A 17,556-nucleotide genomic window follows, 5' to 3' on the forward strand; every position below is an offset into this window, starting at 1 on the left:
TAGAAACTCACAGAACTAGGGATGGTCAAGTCTCGAAATTTCTGGAAATTTTCGGGAAATTTTAAATCTCGTTACACGAGACAAGATTTCTTTTTGGCCGAAATTTTTATCGAGACGAGAATAAAAAAAAAAAAAAAAAAAAAAAATTAAAAACGCCTGCAGAAAGTCAATGCAATACCCGCAATACAGGAGTGTGTTGTAGTTGCGTTTCCTTTGCGAAGGCGTTCTTATTTAATTAATTCCTCAAAAATGTAAATATTACTTTAATTATTTTAATAACATTTGAGAAGTTTTGTTAAGTGTTAGCAGTGTGAGGAATGTTTTATTACTATAAAAAAGTCAAAACAAGTAACTATTTTATAAAAATTAATATTTTCTTTTATGATTTATTTTATTTTAGGATAAGTTGAACTCTATCCTAACTGATATCACTATGTTTCCTAATCGTAGGCATTTTTAATAATTTAGGTGTGATTAATTAAAAAATGTTATGCTGATGTTTTTTAATAAAAGATAGTAAATATTCTTGCCTATTATCATTATTTTTGTATTTAAACAGTCATCTAACAATGTTACAAAATCAGGTAAAAATTCCGAACGTGCATTTCCCGTTGTGTATGAGAAGGGAAATCCCGTCTCGATCTCGTCTCGAAATTTTATGAGAAATAAAAAATCTCGTCTCGTCTCGTCTCGAACTAAAAATCCAATCTCGTCCATCCCTACACAGAACCATCGACTCAAGAGATAATCTCATTTAACAGAATCACTCGTTGTTTAATGGCACACAAGGTTAATTGACTCAATGTATGATTTATTTTGAGAGAATCGGTTTTCTGCTCAATGAGACCTCACAGAATTAATTGACTCAAGAGATGATCTGTTTTGAGAGAACCGTTCTGCCAGTTGGCAGCTCATCGCCAACAATTATATCAGGACCTTGGCACCGCAAGTCTAATGGCTCCTCGTCATAATACCTTCAATTAGTCCCACTCTACAGTGTGTTCTTTTGTTGCTAATGCCAGCGGATCATCTGAGCACTTAAATAACAATGTTATTTAAATAACCCAACTAATGCCAAAAGTCGTGGTAGTGACTTACCCTGTTGGTACAAAAACACAAGATGATTTTATTTTGAAAAAATTATTCAACCCAAGTTTTGGATTGTTTTAGATATCCAAATTGTTGTTGTCCGTGTGTTTTTACTGAGTTTGAAACCATTTTTTTGCTTTCTTGTCCCCACCTGTGACATTTTTACATGAGGAAATACATTAGGAAATATCTAAACGCTTTTTAGGGAAAGTGTTGGTTTCATGGATGTGCCAGGGATTGAACTCATCCCTCCTGCACCAAAGTCCCGAGACGCTAACCCACCAGGCTAGCAAAACACCCATTTATTAATAGTTTAATAACTCCAAAAAAAAAACACTCTTATTGTTGACTGCACAATGAAATTCTTCAGTAAGCCAACCGAGGAGTTCTTTCTCTCGGGGAGGCAACTTTTTCACAATGTTGAACATCTATTTAGAGCTGCCACATTAGGCCACAATGTTATCTGGTGGAGCCATTCAATTTTAGGTCCTTATTGTTTGTTGGAGTCCATTATTTTTATTCATTTAACGATTCAGTAATAATCTACTCTTCAAGCTACGTTTCCATTCCTTCAAGTCGCGGCACATGTCGAGACCATGTCGCACGTAGTTTGTCATGCAGTTTCCATTCCAGGCACAAGTCCTGCGACTATAACTGGCAGACAAGGTATTTGCTCTCTTATATTGTGATGTGGTGAGGTTCGGTGGCTGATTTTGATTATATTGTGTTCTACAAATTGCCATGGATGACATAACAGCCTTTGCTTTTTTTATGGCTGGTGCATACAATGAACTTAGAAGAAAACTACGAAAACGACCTAGATGGTAGATAAGAGATTTTTTTGACTAAAAGACCATTGGAAGGCGCATTTAATTCATTAATGAGAGATTTGCGCGTACAAAGCGGCTTCGCAAATTTCTTCCAATGAACTCAACGAAATTTGAGGTTATGATTAGGCCCTACCTGTCATCTATTAGCATTCGAAACAACATGCTATGAGCATCACTATGGGCATGTCATCTATGGTTCGGAGGACCTGCGCATGCGCGAGTTGCAGGCACATGTGCCCGGCCGTTTCCATTCCAACTGGGCACATGTGCCCGCGACTCGGGCACATGTGCCAGGCTGTTTCCATGCCTACAAATTCGGAGATTTGTGCCAGGCACACGGCGGGCACATGTGCCTGGCACAAATTTGTAGGAATGGAAACGTAGCTACATGCTCACCATTCAGTATGCGATTACAGTAGGCCTAAGCTGGGGGTAAACATGTATTGTATAAACAACAATTGATTAACCTTGTAACATTGGGACATCAAGGTGGGTGTACAGTTAAATCGATAAAAGTATTTAAGTAATCTCGAGACACATGGTAATTATGCCTGATTCCACAATACTCAATCGTATGTGGAAGAAACCAGATCATTTTAATTAATAAACATGCAGTAAAAAAAGGCAAACTTTTCCTTCACTTAATGTGGTAATATTCTAAGAGAGCAATCCTCTCGAAAAATTTCACCTCTTCAATCAATTAGTTCTCTGATTACTTATTAAACAAAGAGTGATTCTCTCAAAACAGATCATCTCTTGAGCCAATTTATTGCGCAAAGTCTCATTGAACATGGAGTAAATCTATCAGTACAGTTTATACCTCTTGGATTAGTTAAATGCTCTGTTAACTTATATTGAATCAACAGAGATTCTTACCAAAGATTTTGAGTTAATAAATTAAAATTCTCTACAAGGTTCCATAGTGAAAATAAATATTGTCATAACAGATTATCTCTTAAGTCAACAACTCTAATACTCTTAGAGGTCTCATAGAACAAAGAACTTTTCTCTAAAAACAACTAGCCACTCAAGCCTTTAGTTGAACACTCTGCAACCTTCCTTTGAACAATGAACAGTTTGTTTAAAACAGATAATCTCTTGAATAAATTTATTATAATGCTTATTGATGTATTATTGAACATGAAGGTGAAAGTAGAGACTATAGACGGCGAGTTTTTAGCTGCAAGTACAGGGAGCGGTGATCTGACGGTTTTCTTTGCCTCCCTTTCGAGTGAGTGAGTGGTGGAGGGTTTTGGGAATAGGGGCATTCCAAAGCCATGCGGACATTTTTAGTAGCCATGGAGCAGTAGACGGCTTAGCACCGTACGTTTTTAGTGGAAGTGTTTTTTTGAAAGTGACAATTCCTGTGTAGCTGTCCAGCAGCAGTTCCGTAGACCGTAGACGTTTCAATGTGGGTCAAAGAGGAAAAGTCCCAACTCCAAATCACAATTTCTGTGGTTGGGTAACTTCAGAGCTACTAGTTCAGCATTGAAACAAAAATCAACAGGCTGTCCCAAGGTCAGCCTGGACGCCAGAGAACGTCAAGAGAGTGAAGAAGACTGTGTGGTGTGGTTGAAAGTGTGCTTCGTTGCTTATAATGACAATTTTTTCATCTGTAAGCAAATCAATCACTTGTTCTGAAAATGAGTTAAGCTTTGCATAACCACTGGGCTTCAATTGTTGCATGATTGCCATTTTTTATGGATGAAAGTGCAGGTCCTATAGTAATATTCTTCTACCGAGCAGCCAGAAATGTGCAGAGCTGCAGCTTGTTTACGTGCAGGCCGCCGAGGACTAGCTTCCACAGCTCCTCTTACTCTCTCGACGTTCTCTGGCGTTCAGGCTGATTTTGGAGGGCCTGTTGATTTTTGTTTCAATGCTGAACTAGTAGCTCTGAAGTTACCCAGCCACAGCAAATTGTGTTTCGAGTAGGGACTTTTCCTCTTGGACCCATATTGAAACATCTACGGAACTGCCGCTGAACAGCTACACAGGAATTGCAGCTTTTAAAAAACACTTCCACTACAAACGCACGGTGCTCGGCCGTCCACCACTCCATAGCTATTAAAAATGTCCCTACGTAGGTTCTGGAACACCCCTATTCCCAAAACCCTCCACCACTCACTCACTCTAAAGAGCGGCAAAGAAAACCATCAGATCATTTTGCCGCTCCCTGTACTTACCAGTTGCACTTATTGCTTACTTAACCAAGAAAGTAGCCTACATCTATAGACAAGGTATATGATGAGTTGATATATGATATGATGAGGGTATGCTGAAAGATAAACATCAACTGCAAGTGGAAGACAAGAGCTTTGCCTGGAGATAAGATGAGTGAAGAGGTTTAGCAGTCAACTGCTAAATCATTGATGATGACGAGCACCCTATAATTATGGCTTATGACTCTTGCATAGACTATTTACACCAACAATGTTTTATGTCAAAATAGGAACACTCATTAGAACGTTTCATAAATTAAGATGACATAAGAATCAAACCTATTTTAGTAGGATAGCTAATTACAGACAACAAGGACGCTTTTATCTTCTAAAAGCAAAAGAGATATTCAAATATTTTAGTGACGACTAGGTTAAAACATAATACTGAACGAAGCTTAAAAGCTTCAACGAAGCTTCGAGTGGATCAGATGATTTGCGGTAATGAACAAAAAGAGACATGTATGTGACCTATCATTGACTTTCATTCCTGCCTTATTTCAAGTTCGGTGTGTCAATCTATAGTAGAGAGTCGATTATGCAGCACAATTGGGACAGACGGTGTTCTGATAATCAAATTTTTGGAGATAGGTCAGACAACAAAGTATGATGGTTGTATTTCTTTGTTAAGCGTAATTAGAATCCCTCAAAGCGGAAAAAAACTTGAAATAACGATCATTGATATTACCTACACAAATTGAGATTATGTGTGTACGTGTGGGGCCTACGTGACAGCACAATCATTGTATCACTGAGTTTCACATGGGGTGCACCCCAACCAGGGCTCTTGTAATGATGGTATCACGGTCATTTAGATTTACCTTCTTAGATGGTGATTTCGGTTAACCAACATATCGTATGACTGGCAATCGGAAAACAGTACTCTACCATGCATCCTTTTTTTAAGCAAATAATATGTGTTACCAATCAATTCTTGTCTTGTGTAGATTTACTGATCTTTTTTCCTTGCCAAAAGCTACTAAATCTTCTAGCCTCGAGACATTCTAACTTCCTCCAAAATACTAATCACACAATAAGGCTATGTATAGTATGAACCTTTCAGGTCAAACAGTGAATCGTCCAGTTATAATCTTGACAAACTACTTAAACTTACGACTTGACATTTTATCATGTCAAACAAAACAAAAATGATCGGGAAACTCATGAGTTTAACTTAAAGATATATACACATGCTAGTCTACAACTCATTAATAATTACAGTACACATCACCACTAGGACTAATGTCGCAGAGCACCGATCTGAAGCTACTGCTAAATCAATACACATTATGTAAGCAACAGTTAAAAGCAAGAGCCTGAAATATTAATGCTGCAAACTGCTTGTAAGGCTGTAGCTTCAACAGTAAATAGACAAGAGACAAATTTGTTATCAATCATTTTAGATCAAATGTGCAAAAACATTATTAATAGTAATTTTGCAGGTATTGTACATAAGAACTGGAAAGTATAATAATGGTTGAAGACAAATTACTTTTAATTTGTTGTCAGTATGACTTTTGTAACTTACGTTACAGTCACATCATAACCTGAATAATAATGCATGGAATGGTCACAGGCGATAGCTTCCTTATACTGCACCAGCATCGCTTAAGAATCTATAATGGAGATACTGCATAGGAAATGTGAGCAGTCCGAGGAGACTGTAGATCATCTACTCTATGACTGCACAGCTCTGAATGAGGTAAGGGAAAGCATTCTTGGAACAATGATAAGGGACGGAAACCTTCCTCAGGAAGAGCTCATAGATAGGATACTGCAGTTCATCAAGCATCTCAGGCTTGACGGGCTCTGATGCACCAAGAGGGAAACACAAAAAGCCCATCTGCGGCTGTCCTGCCCCAACTCAATCAATCAATCAATCATAATGCAGTCAAAAACAGACTGTAGATTCATGATTCAAAATCTTTATTTGTCATTGAGATTTCATTGATATGTGCAATTGGTTATATCCTCAATATATTTCCCGCCTTAAAACTTGAAGGTCGCTGGGTTTAATCTTATTCGGGATTGATGATTCTAGAACGAGGAAATACGATTCTGGACCTCAGGCTATCAATCGATTATGCAAGCAACTTTTTGGGAAAAGCAAACTTCTGAAAACATAAAAATTTATTCATAATTTATATGTCTGTGTTATATTAAAGTTTGATTTGGTGAAGTTCTGTCGTTTGGTTTACATTGTGCAAATGTTCAAAAACCATAAAATGTTATTTTTTTTATACAAATATTACAATGTGCATTGTTAATAGTATAAATGGTAAGCTAGAAGTTGGATAACTGAACCGTGCAAGAGGTCATCTTTTATAAAAAAATTGCAATTCTGAGTCTCAGCTATAACAATTGGACTATGGAAAATGAAAAAATAGGTGTACTCTAATATTAATTGCAATTGCATTGAACTGTTACAAACAATACATTATAAGACCGTAAATTGAGTAGTTGATTAGAAATCAATTTTATTTCCCCGTGAGGCGGAGGCGGATGACAATAAAACTGCAATAATTGCCATTGGCCGTCTGATTCAATAAACATTTCAAATGAGCTGAATGACTCAATTAATCCTTTTTACAGCAATTATTTCTTGTTCTGTTTAGTCAATATAATTTGCTGATGTACATATATTATTGAGCTTTATATTTGAGATTCCAATCATATTTTTTGAAAAGACAAAGATAAGTTTTGTAACCCAAGCTTTATTAATATTGTTTAAAATAATTAATTTGTAATATCTATCTATAATACTAAATCCAATAAGGGGTTTCTCTATAACATCCCTTGTTTGGCCTTCCTACTTAACTGATTTTTACGATTGGGGTGTCATTTTAAAGCTAACAGAGAGAACTATGGTAACTAAAAAGTAAATTTCTTTTAGGACTGGCTTCTATAGTTGGCTTTCTTTCAAAGATTCAGTGATGCTGACCCATTTTTTTTTATGTTTGTGAATTGTAATTTACCAGCTAATCATTCAGTTGAATGTTTAACCACAGTCAGAATAAAAAAGTATAATTAAAGTCTTAAATGTTTCAATTGTTTTTCAATGGTTTCTATTAACCAATCTCATCAAGATGGTTTAGGTTGGATAAAGTTATCAAGCAATGTTATAGGCTACCTATTGTCATTTGACTGTTTTAATTGTTAGGGCTATTAAAATATTATTATTATTTAGTTAATTGTCAACTTCAATACTGTCTTCATCGATAAAAAATGAACAGTTAGTGATTTATTAGAATAAGTTCTTAATTCTTAACTTAAATTTTTCAATGATAAGGACGTAGCAGAGAAGGCTGCAGTAAAATTTACATGCATATCTGAGACCTGGGAGAGCATCTTTGAGATTACTCAACATTTATTTGCCTATCTGAGCTTTTGAGAGAGCCTACAGACGACTGTGGGTTTGCATTTAATCTAAAGTATGATTTGATTTTGAGAAAAACACTTTTCTGTCAATAGATTTCAGCCTTAATGTAGAATAATTTGAATTTTAAAGATTAAACCATCTTAGCAGATAATGATTGTTTTCAGTTTTATATCTTTGTCATTACAAACCCTCAACGCAATATTATAACACTTGAATTGTGAAAATGAATATTGATTTGCATTTGTCGGAGAAGGTTTATATCTTAATTCCGGATCTTAAAATTAGTTAAGGCTCTTCACCAAAGGCTTTTAAACCGTCCTGGTGGAGCTTTCAGATGTAAATACTGATTGGCCTCTATGGCTCAAAAAGAGAAACTACGATGTTTAAATTTACAATTTGAAGATTTACATTTCGTAAAAGCTATTGATTTTACATTGCATACAAATGATTCAAAATACAAAAATTTTGAAATTACATAAAGATAACTTAATATATTTTTATTCTGGATATACCATTGCACAGCTTTTGTTTCTTCAACAATAACTAACTATAAAGTCAAACTGAACTCGGCCTCTTTTGATGACTGGAAAACTGCCAGGGATTCAGCACTGAATGGCACAAAGTTCAGATTTAGAGAACTTTGCTTGGAGAAAAAACTTTGTCTCCCAATAAATTATATTGATCTGTGTATGTAACTTTCTATTAAATATATATCAGAACAAGACTTAAAAAAAGCGTTTAGTTGGTGAAGACTTCTGAGCGTTCAGAATATAATTGCAAATTAAACTTAAAAATATAATTAATGGTTTAACTATTTACTAAGTACTAAAATGACAGCCTTCGAGCATAGAAAACTATTTCTTAAAATTAACATTTACTTTGCATCTATCAAATTACACATCTTGACAAATAAAATGTGGTGCTCGATTTGTAAAAAAAATGAGGTGCCGGAACTGTTACCTATTTTTAATGTGGTTCATACCTATTTATGCCAATATTTTTATCTTTCCGAAAGAGATGTACCAGATGTTCATTCCGCCGCGTTCCCCCGCAAATCAAGCAATGGTAAGATGTATATGAGGATATAATATTATTGATAGAAAGTAGGTTAAGAGTGTTCCTGTTAATTGACCATATAAATAAGTATATTTTGGGAAATTATTGGAATGCCTCAATATTCTATGTCTCCACTTTTGACAATGCTTTCTTTTCTTCCTATTTAAAACAAATCTTCATATCTTTCAAACGAATCACTTAAAAATATCTTTAAAATATTTTTCACTGGCAAGATGTAATATTTATTGTAATATAACTTTTGGAAGGGTAAAATGAAATCAGCTGTATGAAGTAAAAGTCTTGACTATAGGCCTACTCTTGGAGATTATCAGAATAAGTCTTCAGTCTTAAGTATCTACATTCTTAACAAAAAAACAAATAATCAATGAAAACGGTCAGGTAAGAATCCATTAAAGGTGAAAGTAACACTTTTTTTTGCTTTTCAAAACAAATCTTACAATCCACAACAAATCTTCCCACATTTTTCCCACTCTAAGATGTACAGTTAGAGATATAATGTAACTTATGGAAGGGTAGGGTGAGAGTGAAGCTGTATGAATGGACCACCTTACATGTTGATTGTATGAGTGAAGGTGGCGGAGTGGTGGAGACCACCCAGTATTGATCTCTACCTCGCCTCCCCTCCTACGCCACCGTGCAATTGCACCGACCCGCAGACACCGACCCCGGCCCGATTATAATTAAAAACTATCCACTCGCCACTTAACCAGCCCTTGAGATGGTGCTTCAAACTTTATTTTCCACCGGGGAAAACTATTTCAGGTTGATTTAGCATCGGCATCCTAAGTATCTAGTTGGTTGCAATTGCTCATTTTGCAGGGATGATCAATTTATTTGCAAGACAAGATTTAGATTGGACATGAAGTCAATGATGATAAGGTTCTTAATAGTAGTAGCTTCTGGATAAGAAATGGCAATGCACTTTGAGTGAGACACATTATGAGAACATTCAGCTAATGATCTATAAGTTTATATCTACTTCATTAATCAATGTGTAGGCCTAATAGACTAGAATTTTGAGGTTTTTCCCAAAAAGAAAAGAATTTTAAAGATAAAAAATAACTTTGTAGAAACAGTGAATTTTAAAATATTCATGAAAGCCATGTTTTCTCTATGGTTAATGAATGACCTTTCACTCTCTGCATTTTCAAAACTTGATTATGAACAGTTCAACAAAACCAATCTAACTAAATTGTTTTAAAATAATAAATTTCAGTAATCTTGAAGCAGGACACAGAATCTATTTTAGTTCCCCAAACACCTCAGTGGGAAAATCACCCACTTTTGGGGGAGAAGAAAATTTTTACCATCTTAAAAACTGCTAACTAAAATTAATTTTAGTTTCTTTGAAATCACCGTATTTGCTGTTTTTCTCTCTTAAAAAGTATAGATACCTTCGAAAAAATTTCCCGGTGAAAACTGAAAAGCATACTGAAATAGCAACTGATCAAAAGTTCATAAATATTGTATTTTTAATCTGATGAACAGTAAACTGAATTTGCCTTGTAAACTATGTTTGTTTGAGATTTTTAAAACTCGTCTTTGATTCATTTTATGAACAATAATAATTTCTAAGCACAATGTGTGACAACATTGCCTGTTTTTATAGGCTAACCTAGCTATCAATGAAAGCTTTGTGTGACGATATGCATTTATTTGGATAAAACTTTCTAATATTCCAAGGGTGAGCCATATAGGACCAACAACAGAAATTGAATCACATAAAAAAGTCGATCATATACTCAGTTTTCACCATAAAAAACTAATGATAAAAATTTTAAATATGATGTTAAAAATATGAAGGTGCTTTGTTAAATTCGTTAGTAATTTATTTTAATGTTTGATTACGGAAAAATTATTAAACCTAAAATGACAGTTAAGTATTGCACAATGCACACAAATAATACAATGTTCAAACCCTAATATCCAAGATGCTTTACAGAGGGATAACAATGATGATAAATTTCAATTTAGTCACTGCTCAGATCTTGGGTGACATTATTTTAAATGAACAAAAACTAAAAGTTATAGAGTGACTGTGTAGTTTTGCGTTATTGGATATTGGATGTTATTTCCTGATGGATAGCAACATGCGTCCGATTCTATCTGCGGGGGAATAAATGGCCATTGTATTGAGCCTGAATTTGTGATTTTTATAATATATTTTAAAACTGAATTTTACAATTTGGTCAGTAATAGTTAAGTCCCCCTGCCATACCTTAATAATAAACGAACACTAAAAATTGGATGAATACATTTTAAAAACCTAAATCTATCATCTTTAACTAACTTTCAATTTACTTATTTTGTTTGTCTTGGCACATTTTTAACTCTGTGAAACAAGAATTGACAGAATTTCAAACCAAGAAAAAAGTTAAGGCCTACCTACGCTGTTTGTTGTATCATAATAATCATAGCTATAATATATATAAAAAACAATATTAGCTATGACCCAGTTCCATATGTTATGCAGTTTTCTTATCAGTAGTCCAACAAAGTCAGCAGAAAAATTATTCCCAAAGTTGTTTCCAGGATATAAGTAAATGTGAAGAGTAAAAGATTCAGATAGAAACCATATTTTATTATGGATGTCAATAAAAGTTGTTTATGACTTAACATTAAAAACAACTGAATAAAATGTTCAAAAAATACCAAAATGCATATCGGTCAGTACCGGTCAATTTATTTTAGGTAGGTGTGTTTTATTTATTTTTCAGTTAAGTTTGTGCTGGTACTGTACTAACAATAATTTGTTTCGGCAATACAGTTAAAGTATACCTTTTTAATAAGGTGAATGTTTATGAGTTTTGTTCAATGACTGTAGTGATGTTGTGGGAAGTCAAAATTTTTACCACACATTTTAAACCAACTAAAAGTTCCTCGATTTAAATCAAATTTTGGAAAAACTTCTTTGTGATTCAAACTGATGACAAGTTACATACAGGTGGTATATAACATCTCTCTAACTATGATGCAAGGGGGGCGTTTATGATTTTCGATCGATGACTAGTGACGTAATAGAGAAGCCAGTGACGGAATGCACTATAATCGCAACTCTGGTATGCCAGCCCAACCGAGATATTTGCCCCTTATATCCAGTAATGAAGTATTGGCATTTCTCGGCCATAGTCTAGGCACGTTTCTTTCATCTTTCATGCAACTTTCCTTAATTTCTTTATTTGTTTCTTAGTGTATTATATTGGATCAAGTAGAATAAATCATTTTGTTTTTAAAGTGGTAAGTAACATGGCATTGTTACATTGCGTAAAGATTTGTTGGGAAAAAATGTTAACATTATTGGCAAATATTAGTATACTATTATTTTATGTTTTTATTTTTCAATTTTGTTTATGGATGTAATTGACTTTGCAGTTTTTAAGGAAATACATAAGTGTAGTTTTTATTTTTTATTAAATTATATTTAAAGTTCTTCTATTTGTTTTAGTTAGGAAGAAAATAATTTTGGTAAATGGAAGTCGTGGTAGCTCATAGCAGACTGGGTTATTATTTTTAAACGACATAATTTTAGGCTATAAACAATAGTACATTACTAGACACAACTTTTAATCTATATGCTAAAACCTTTTTGTAAGTAGTGGGTCCATTAACTATTGTTATTTTAACATTTGTTTAAATTAGCAATGCCATTCATCTGATCTATTTTTGATGAAAACACAAAATTAGCATAAGAGAAAAAATAATGTATCTAAAAACAAATTACACATCCATCTTTAAGTTTCAAATTCGATTCTTAACAAAGGTGGTAAGGATTTCTCAACCTCACAAATAGCTGTGAGCATAAACTTTTCGCAAGTTAGGGCCGACACAGCAGAATAAAAACTTTACTGCGGTGATGTTTGCCAGAGTGGCAAGGAGAGGGTGGGAGGGGGGGGTTAAAATGGATCTTACTGCAGTGAACAGTGTTTAATTGTGCTCTTCTAATCCGGTGAAGCTAGTCATCTCTGAGCCAGAGAAAATGTTGCGTCTCCAGCATCCTGTCTTTACCTCGGAAAAGTATGTTTGCAGTACAAATCATCTTTCATGTAAAATCTACCTTTCACTTCTTAGGCCCGGTTTCCCCAAAATGGTGTAAACTACGTTTATAATAAACTAGTTTCTTTTTAAACTCCGTTTAAAATGTGTGTTCGGTTTCTCCAACATTTTACTGGCTTCGTTTAAGATAAACGGCAATTCGAGCGGTTGGCAATCCTGAATGTGTATTTGTAAGGAAACTTCGGTGGGCTTTGGGCTAGTGTTTCCTACAACCACCACAACGCTACGCTACAACTCAGTAGAGCAAACAGCAAACGAATGCAGCTAGAATAACATCACTGTTTAAGGTTATGTTATCAAGTTATTATAAGTTGTTGTCAAATTCAGATTCATTCCATTTATTGAAATGGTCAATTCTGTCCCTTATTTTAGTAGGCCCTCTTGTTCTAGGTACTAAAGTATCATAATCTTCATCTTCTACTTCTTCGGAAATGTCTATTAACTCTTCCGTTTGAGGGGGTAAATAAGTTACTGCAATTAATTAATAGTAGCCTAACTTGAAATAAAATCAAATGTACTAAAAAAAAGAACTTAGTAAAAACAATAAATTAAAATATAAATAAAACTTAACTTAAAGCTATCCCTAAACCAAGCCTACTTTCATCCAAATGAATTTGTAGTTGCTTCAATTATTATTGTTTTAACACCTACTTTTTGTTTTGATTTGAGGTTATGTTACTGTTGTAATTTACTAATTTGAACTCAGTTTATTTTATCCCCAGTAGTTAAACCAAGCCGAGAGGTGGTTTAGTTTGAACTTAGATTAATACCTAGTTTAAATTTGGGGAAACACAAATCAAAGTTAAACTAAGTTTAAATCGCCGTTTAACTTAAAACTAAGTTTAAATGAGTTGGGGAAACCGGGCCTTAGAACATTAACTAGATCACAAAAATTATGTTAATTACTATTGATTGGATAAATTATTACATTTCATATACTGTAGGCCTATTATAAGTTACTTTATGTACATTACTCATAAATGTGGCAATTTTTACAAGGTATAATTTCATAAATAAACAAAATTTAAGCTAGCATTGAAATGTTTTTGTGAACTGATAACATTTGTGAAGTTTCAATCAGTTGTTCATTTTACTACAATCTATTTACATTTTTTTTTTTGGTGATTTGATGAAATTGAAATGTTAAATTATACCATAAGTCGTATGGTAATAATAATTTTAACCGCTTACAGTAAATAACTTACATATCATATTTTTTATTCATGAGATAATCCATGATCACGGTCATGGTCAACAAAGCAGCATCACTTGAGATCCACAATCGGGAAAGATTGTGTAGGTAATGTGAGCTACAGACTATTTACTTTATGAACTATGGCAAGAGAAGGCACCTGCCTCAGGAAGATCTTATAGCTGCAGTTCATTAAGCATCTCTTTCTCAAGTTTGACAGGCTCTGAGACACTAACAGGGAACAGAAAACCCCTCAGGTGGTTAGGAACAAAGTCCGCAACAACTCAATCAATCAATCAATTTAATTCATTCCAATGGTGCCTTGTCAACAACAAGAGCAAAACTGTTAAGAAACAGAGGTTCACACAAAACAGGAATCATAGATCTTTTATGATTAAAGAACAAGCAAGATACAAGTTATTTACCTTCCTAATGTCGTCCAGGTTGTGTATCTCCGGTGACAGTCCACCGTGTACACACAGGAACTGTTGGTTCATCAGGGCAGCGAGAGGCAGGCAGTCAAACGCATCCATACACGCGTCGTACACTCGCTCCGAGTATTTTATTTTACCTGCAACATTACAGGAACTCATTTAAAATGGAAATAATTAATTCCATTTATTCATAATCTTAGAAGTTCAATCAGAGTCAAAGTAAAAGGATGCAGAATACTATAGTAGCCATTTCACCAGGTTTCTCTTAAGTTTCTGTGTGCTACCATTGAGTTTGATAGAACGATGTTTAAAAACTTGGCGCCAGCGTACATGGATTGTTCTTCAAAAAGTAATCAAGGTTTTTCTACAGGTTTTCTTGGTTGTGAGGAAGGCTGTAGTTTTTTGCTCTTCTCAAGTTGTAGGTATGGGTGTCAGATCCTCTTTTAGCGAATTTCCTTATAGGGAAGTAACTATTACCGTAGGTGCAACAATATTTTTATCCTTGCTATATGAAAAATAACTGAAAACCTGTTTTATATGAATCAGATTATGTGTTGATGTCAATAGGCATGTCAAATGATAAATAAAGTCTGGCGCTAAAAGTCAATGATGTTTTCTTTCATGCAATATTGTCAAGTTCTAGCGTCGTTTCGGATCTCTGTAATGTGATCTTGAGCCACAAAACCTAATTTTCAGCACTTGCTGCAAAATACACTATATTGTTCTCTGCAGTGAGGACATAAACCACCAAGTCAGTTTGAATTGCTGGTTAGGAACCCCTTAGCACACTATATAAACTAATTTTATTGTGAATTGGGATATAAACCAACAGATTTAGGATTTAATATAATTTTAAATTATAGTAATACTCCAATGTGTAGAGTTGCATTGGACAGACACAGCTACTCGTTTCTTTTAAGTTTCAGTGTCCAAAAAAAGTTTCTTGGGACAGTAAAATGTTCCATACTCTAAAAATCACTTAACTGACGTTCTTCCACACATCAATTAAGGTTAAGTTTGATAGGTAATAAATAATTAAATCTACAATCTAAATGAATAAAAGATATCAGAATATTGTAATAATATAAGTTACGTACACAAATCAAATGGATCTTTAATTTATAATTTGTACACCATGAGAGGTCTGATTCCCACCCCACTCCTTTTAATTATAGTAGGTTTCTGTGTGTCTTGTTCATCAGTTTGGGTATTGTAACGATAATAATGTGAAAGTTTGAGTTATTTTCCAATTTGAAAAACAAAATCATGATTAGCCAGTTTTTACTCTCTACAGTCTTTATCCAAGGGTGTCACAGAAAATACACTTACAAAAAGCAGTACATTGTCATACATCGATTTGAATTTAAAAACATCTTTGCATATACAAATGTTTTGAGGTTTCTAATGTTCATATACAACCCACCTCCTAAATTAAGCATAACATGTACTTAATGAAACTTTGCACCAGACTCTATGGCCCATTTATATAATCTCATGTCACTAGCAAAATCCTACGGCACAAGAAGAAAAATGAATACAAAAAAATGTTAAACAATATAATACAGAGCACAAGTTGATAGGAAGGAAGGCCATAATAACTTGACGGCATGCCTAGCGAGTTAATCTATATTACTAATCTAATTGAGAGCTGTAGTTTATACCTGGCAATTAAGGTGAAATGACTTTCAGTTATGCTTTCTCTTTACATTTGCATAGCTATTTATTGTAACCAATCCATCATTAAATACCCCCGCCGCAGCAAACCTGCAGACTAAGCGAATTTCCATTTGCCTAATTGGATTTACACTAAAATGTCTACTTAAAAATATAACATTTATTTCCTATTTAAATAGAATTAGTATAACAAGTACTTAGGTTTGCTGCATCAGGGAGGGTAAAACTGTTCTTTTTTTTTTTTTGTAAAATGTTAATAGTTAGTAAGAAATAAAAACATTTTCCAAATTTGATCAAAATATGTTCATAAACAAGCAAACTACAACAGTTTACTTATTCTCCATAAGAATAACATGGGAATTTTAAATTTACAGTTTTTTGGAATTTTCTCCGTAACCATTAGGCGCATAATAACGCTTCAATATACTAAATTATTTGTTTTTTTGAGCTCTACAAAATGGTTTGGAAAGAAATTGCTAAATTTTATGTTTTTTGGGTCAAAAATGGGAAAAACCTATTTTTACCCCATAAAACCCCCCATAAACCCCCGTTCCCATGGTCCGATCATGCTGGATCGCGAACTCGTTCAAATAAACGTAGGTTTACACGTTTGTACCAAATTTTATCAAAATCGGATCATTTTTGCTCGAGTTATCGTGCTAACGGACACATATATATATATAAATATATAAATAATAAATAATATGTAAAATAACATGAGTACCCTTTTTAGCGAATTTCCCATATAGGGAATAAGCTATTACCGTAGTACTCATGGTAAGACCTGGACCCGGGACCGATTTTTTTTTTCGTTTTGAGGTCCCTAGAGGCCAAAAACACCATCCGTTCAAATTCATATATATATATATATATATATATATATATATATATATATATATATTTATATATGTGTCCGTTAGCGCGATAACTCGAGCAAAAATGATCCGATTTTGATGAAATTTGGTACAAACGTGTAAACCTACGTTTATTCGAACGAGTTCGCGAACCAGCATGATCGGACCATGGGAACGGGGGTTTATGGGGGCTTTTATGGGGTAAAAATGTGTTTTTCCCATTTTTGACCCAAAAAACATAAAATTTTGCAATTTCTTATTAGACTATTTTGTAGAGCTTAAAAAAACAAATAATTTAGTATATTGAAACGTTATAATGCGCCTAATGGTTACGGAGAAAATTCCAAAAAATTGTAAATTTAAAATTCCTATGTTATTCTTATGGAGAATAAGTAAACTGTTGTAGTTTGCTTGTTTATTAATATTTTTTGCCCAAATTTGGAAAATGTTTTTATTTCTTACTAACTATTACAATTTACATAAAAAAACACTTTTACCCTCCCTGTTGCAGCAAACCTAAGTATGTGTTAAACTGATTCTATTTAAATAAGGAATAAATGTGATATTTTTAAGGAGACATTTTAGTGTAAATCCAATCAGGCAAATGGAAATTCGCTTAGTCTGCAGGTTTGCTGCGGCGGGGGTATTTTATATTCTTTTTTATTTAATATATATGAATTTGAACGGATTCTGTTTTTGGCCTCTAGGGACCTCAAAACGAAAAAAAAAATCGGTCCCGCGTCCAGGTCATACCATGA

General features: G+C 34.0%; 1 protein-coding gene across 5 annotated transcripts in view; it reads right to left on the bottom strand.

The window, feature by feature from the left end:
* LOC128989775 (serine/threonine-protein phosphatase 2B catalytic subunit 2-like) overlaps positions 1 to 17,556 on the bottom strand; it is a 141,578-nt gene that overhangs the window by 29,920 nt on the left and 94,102 nt on the right. For all 5 annotated transcript variants that reach the window (XM_054411854.1, XM_054411847.1, XM_054411838.1 and 2 more), the window contains exon 5: positions 14,262 to 14,407. In XM_054411854.1, the coding sequence (XP_054267829.1) occupies positions 14,262 to 14,407 (146 nt within the window). The remainder of the gene's footprint in view (positions 1 to 14,261; positions 14,408 to 17,556) is intronic.

The sequence above is a fragment of the Macrosteles quadrilineatus genome, unplaced genomic scaffold (genome assembly GCF_028750875.1).
Source record: "Macrosteles quadrilineatus isolate MER2022 unplaced genomic scaffold, UCM_ALF_1.0 Scaffold_1__1_contigs__length_201487025, whole genome shotgun sequence".
NCBI lineage: Eukaryota > Metazoa > Arthropoda > Insecta > Hemiptera > Cicadellidae > Macrosteles > Macrosteles quadrilineatus.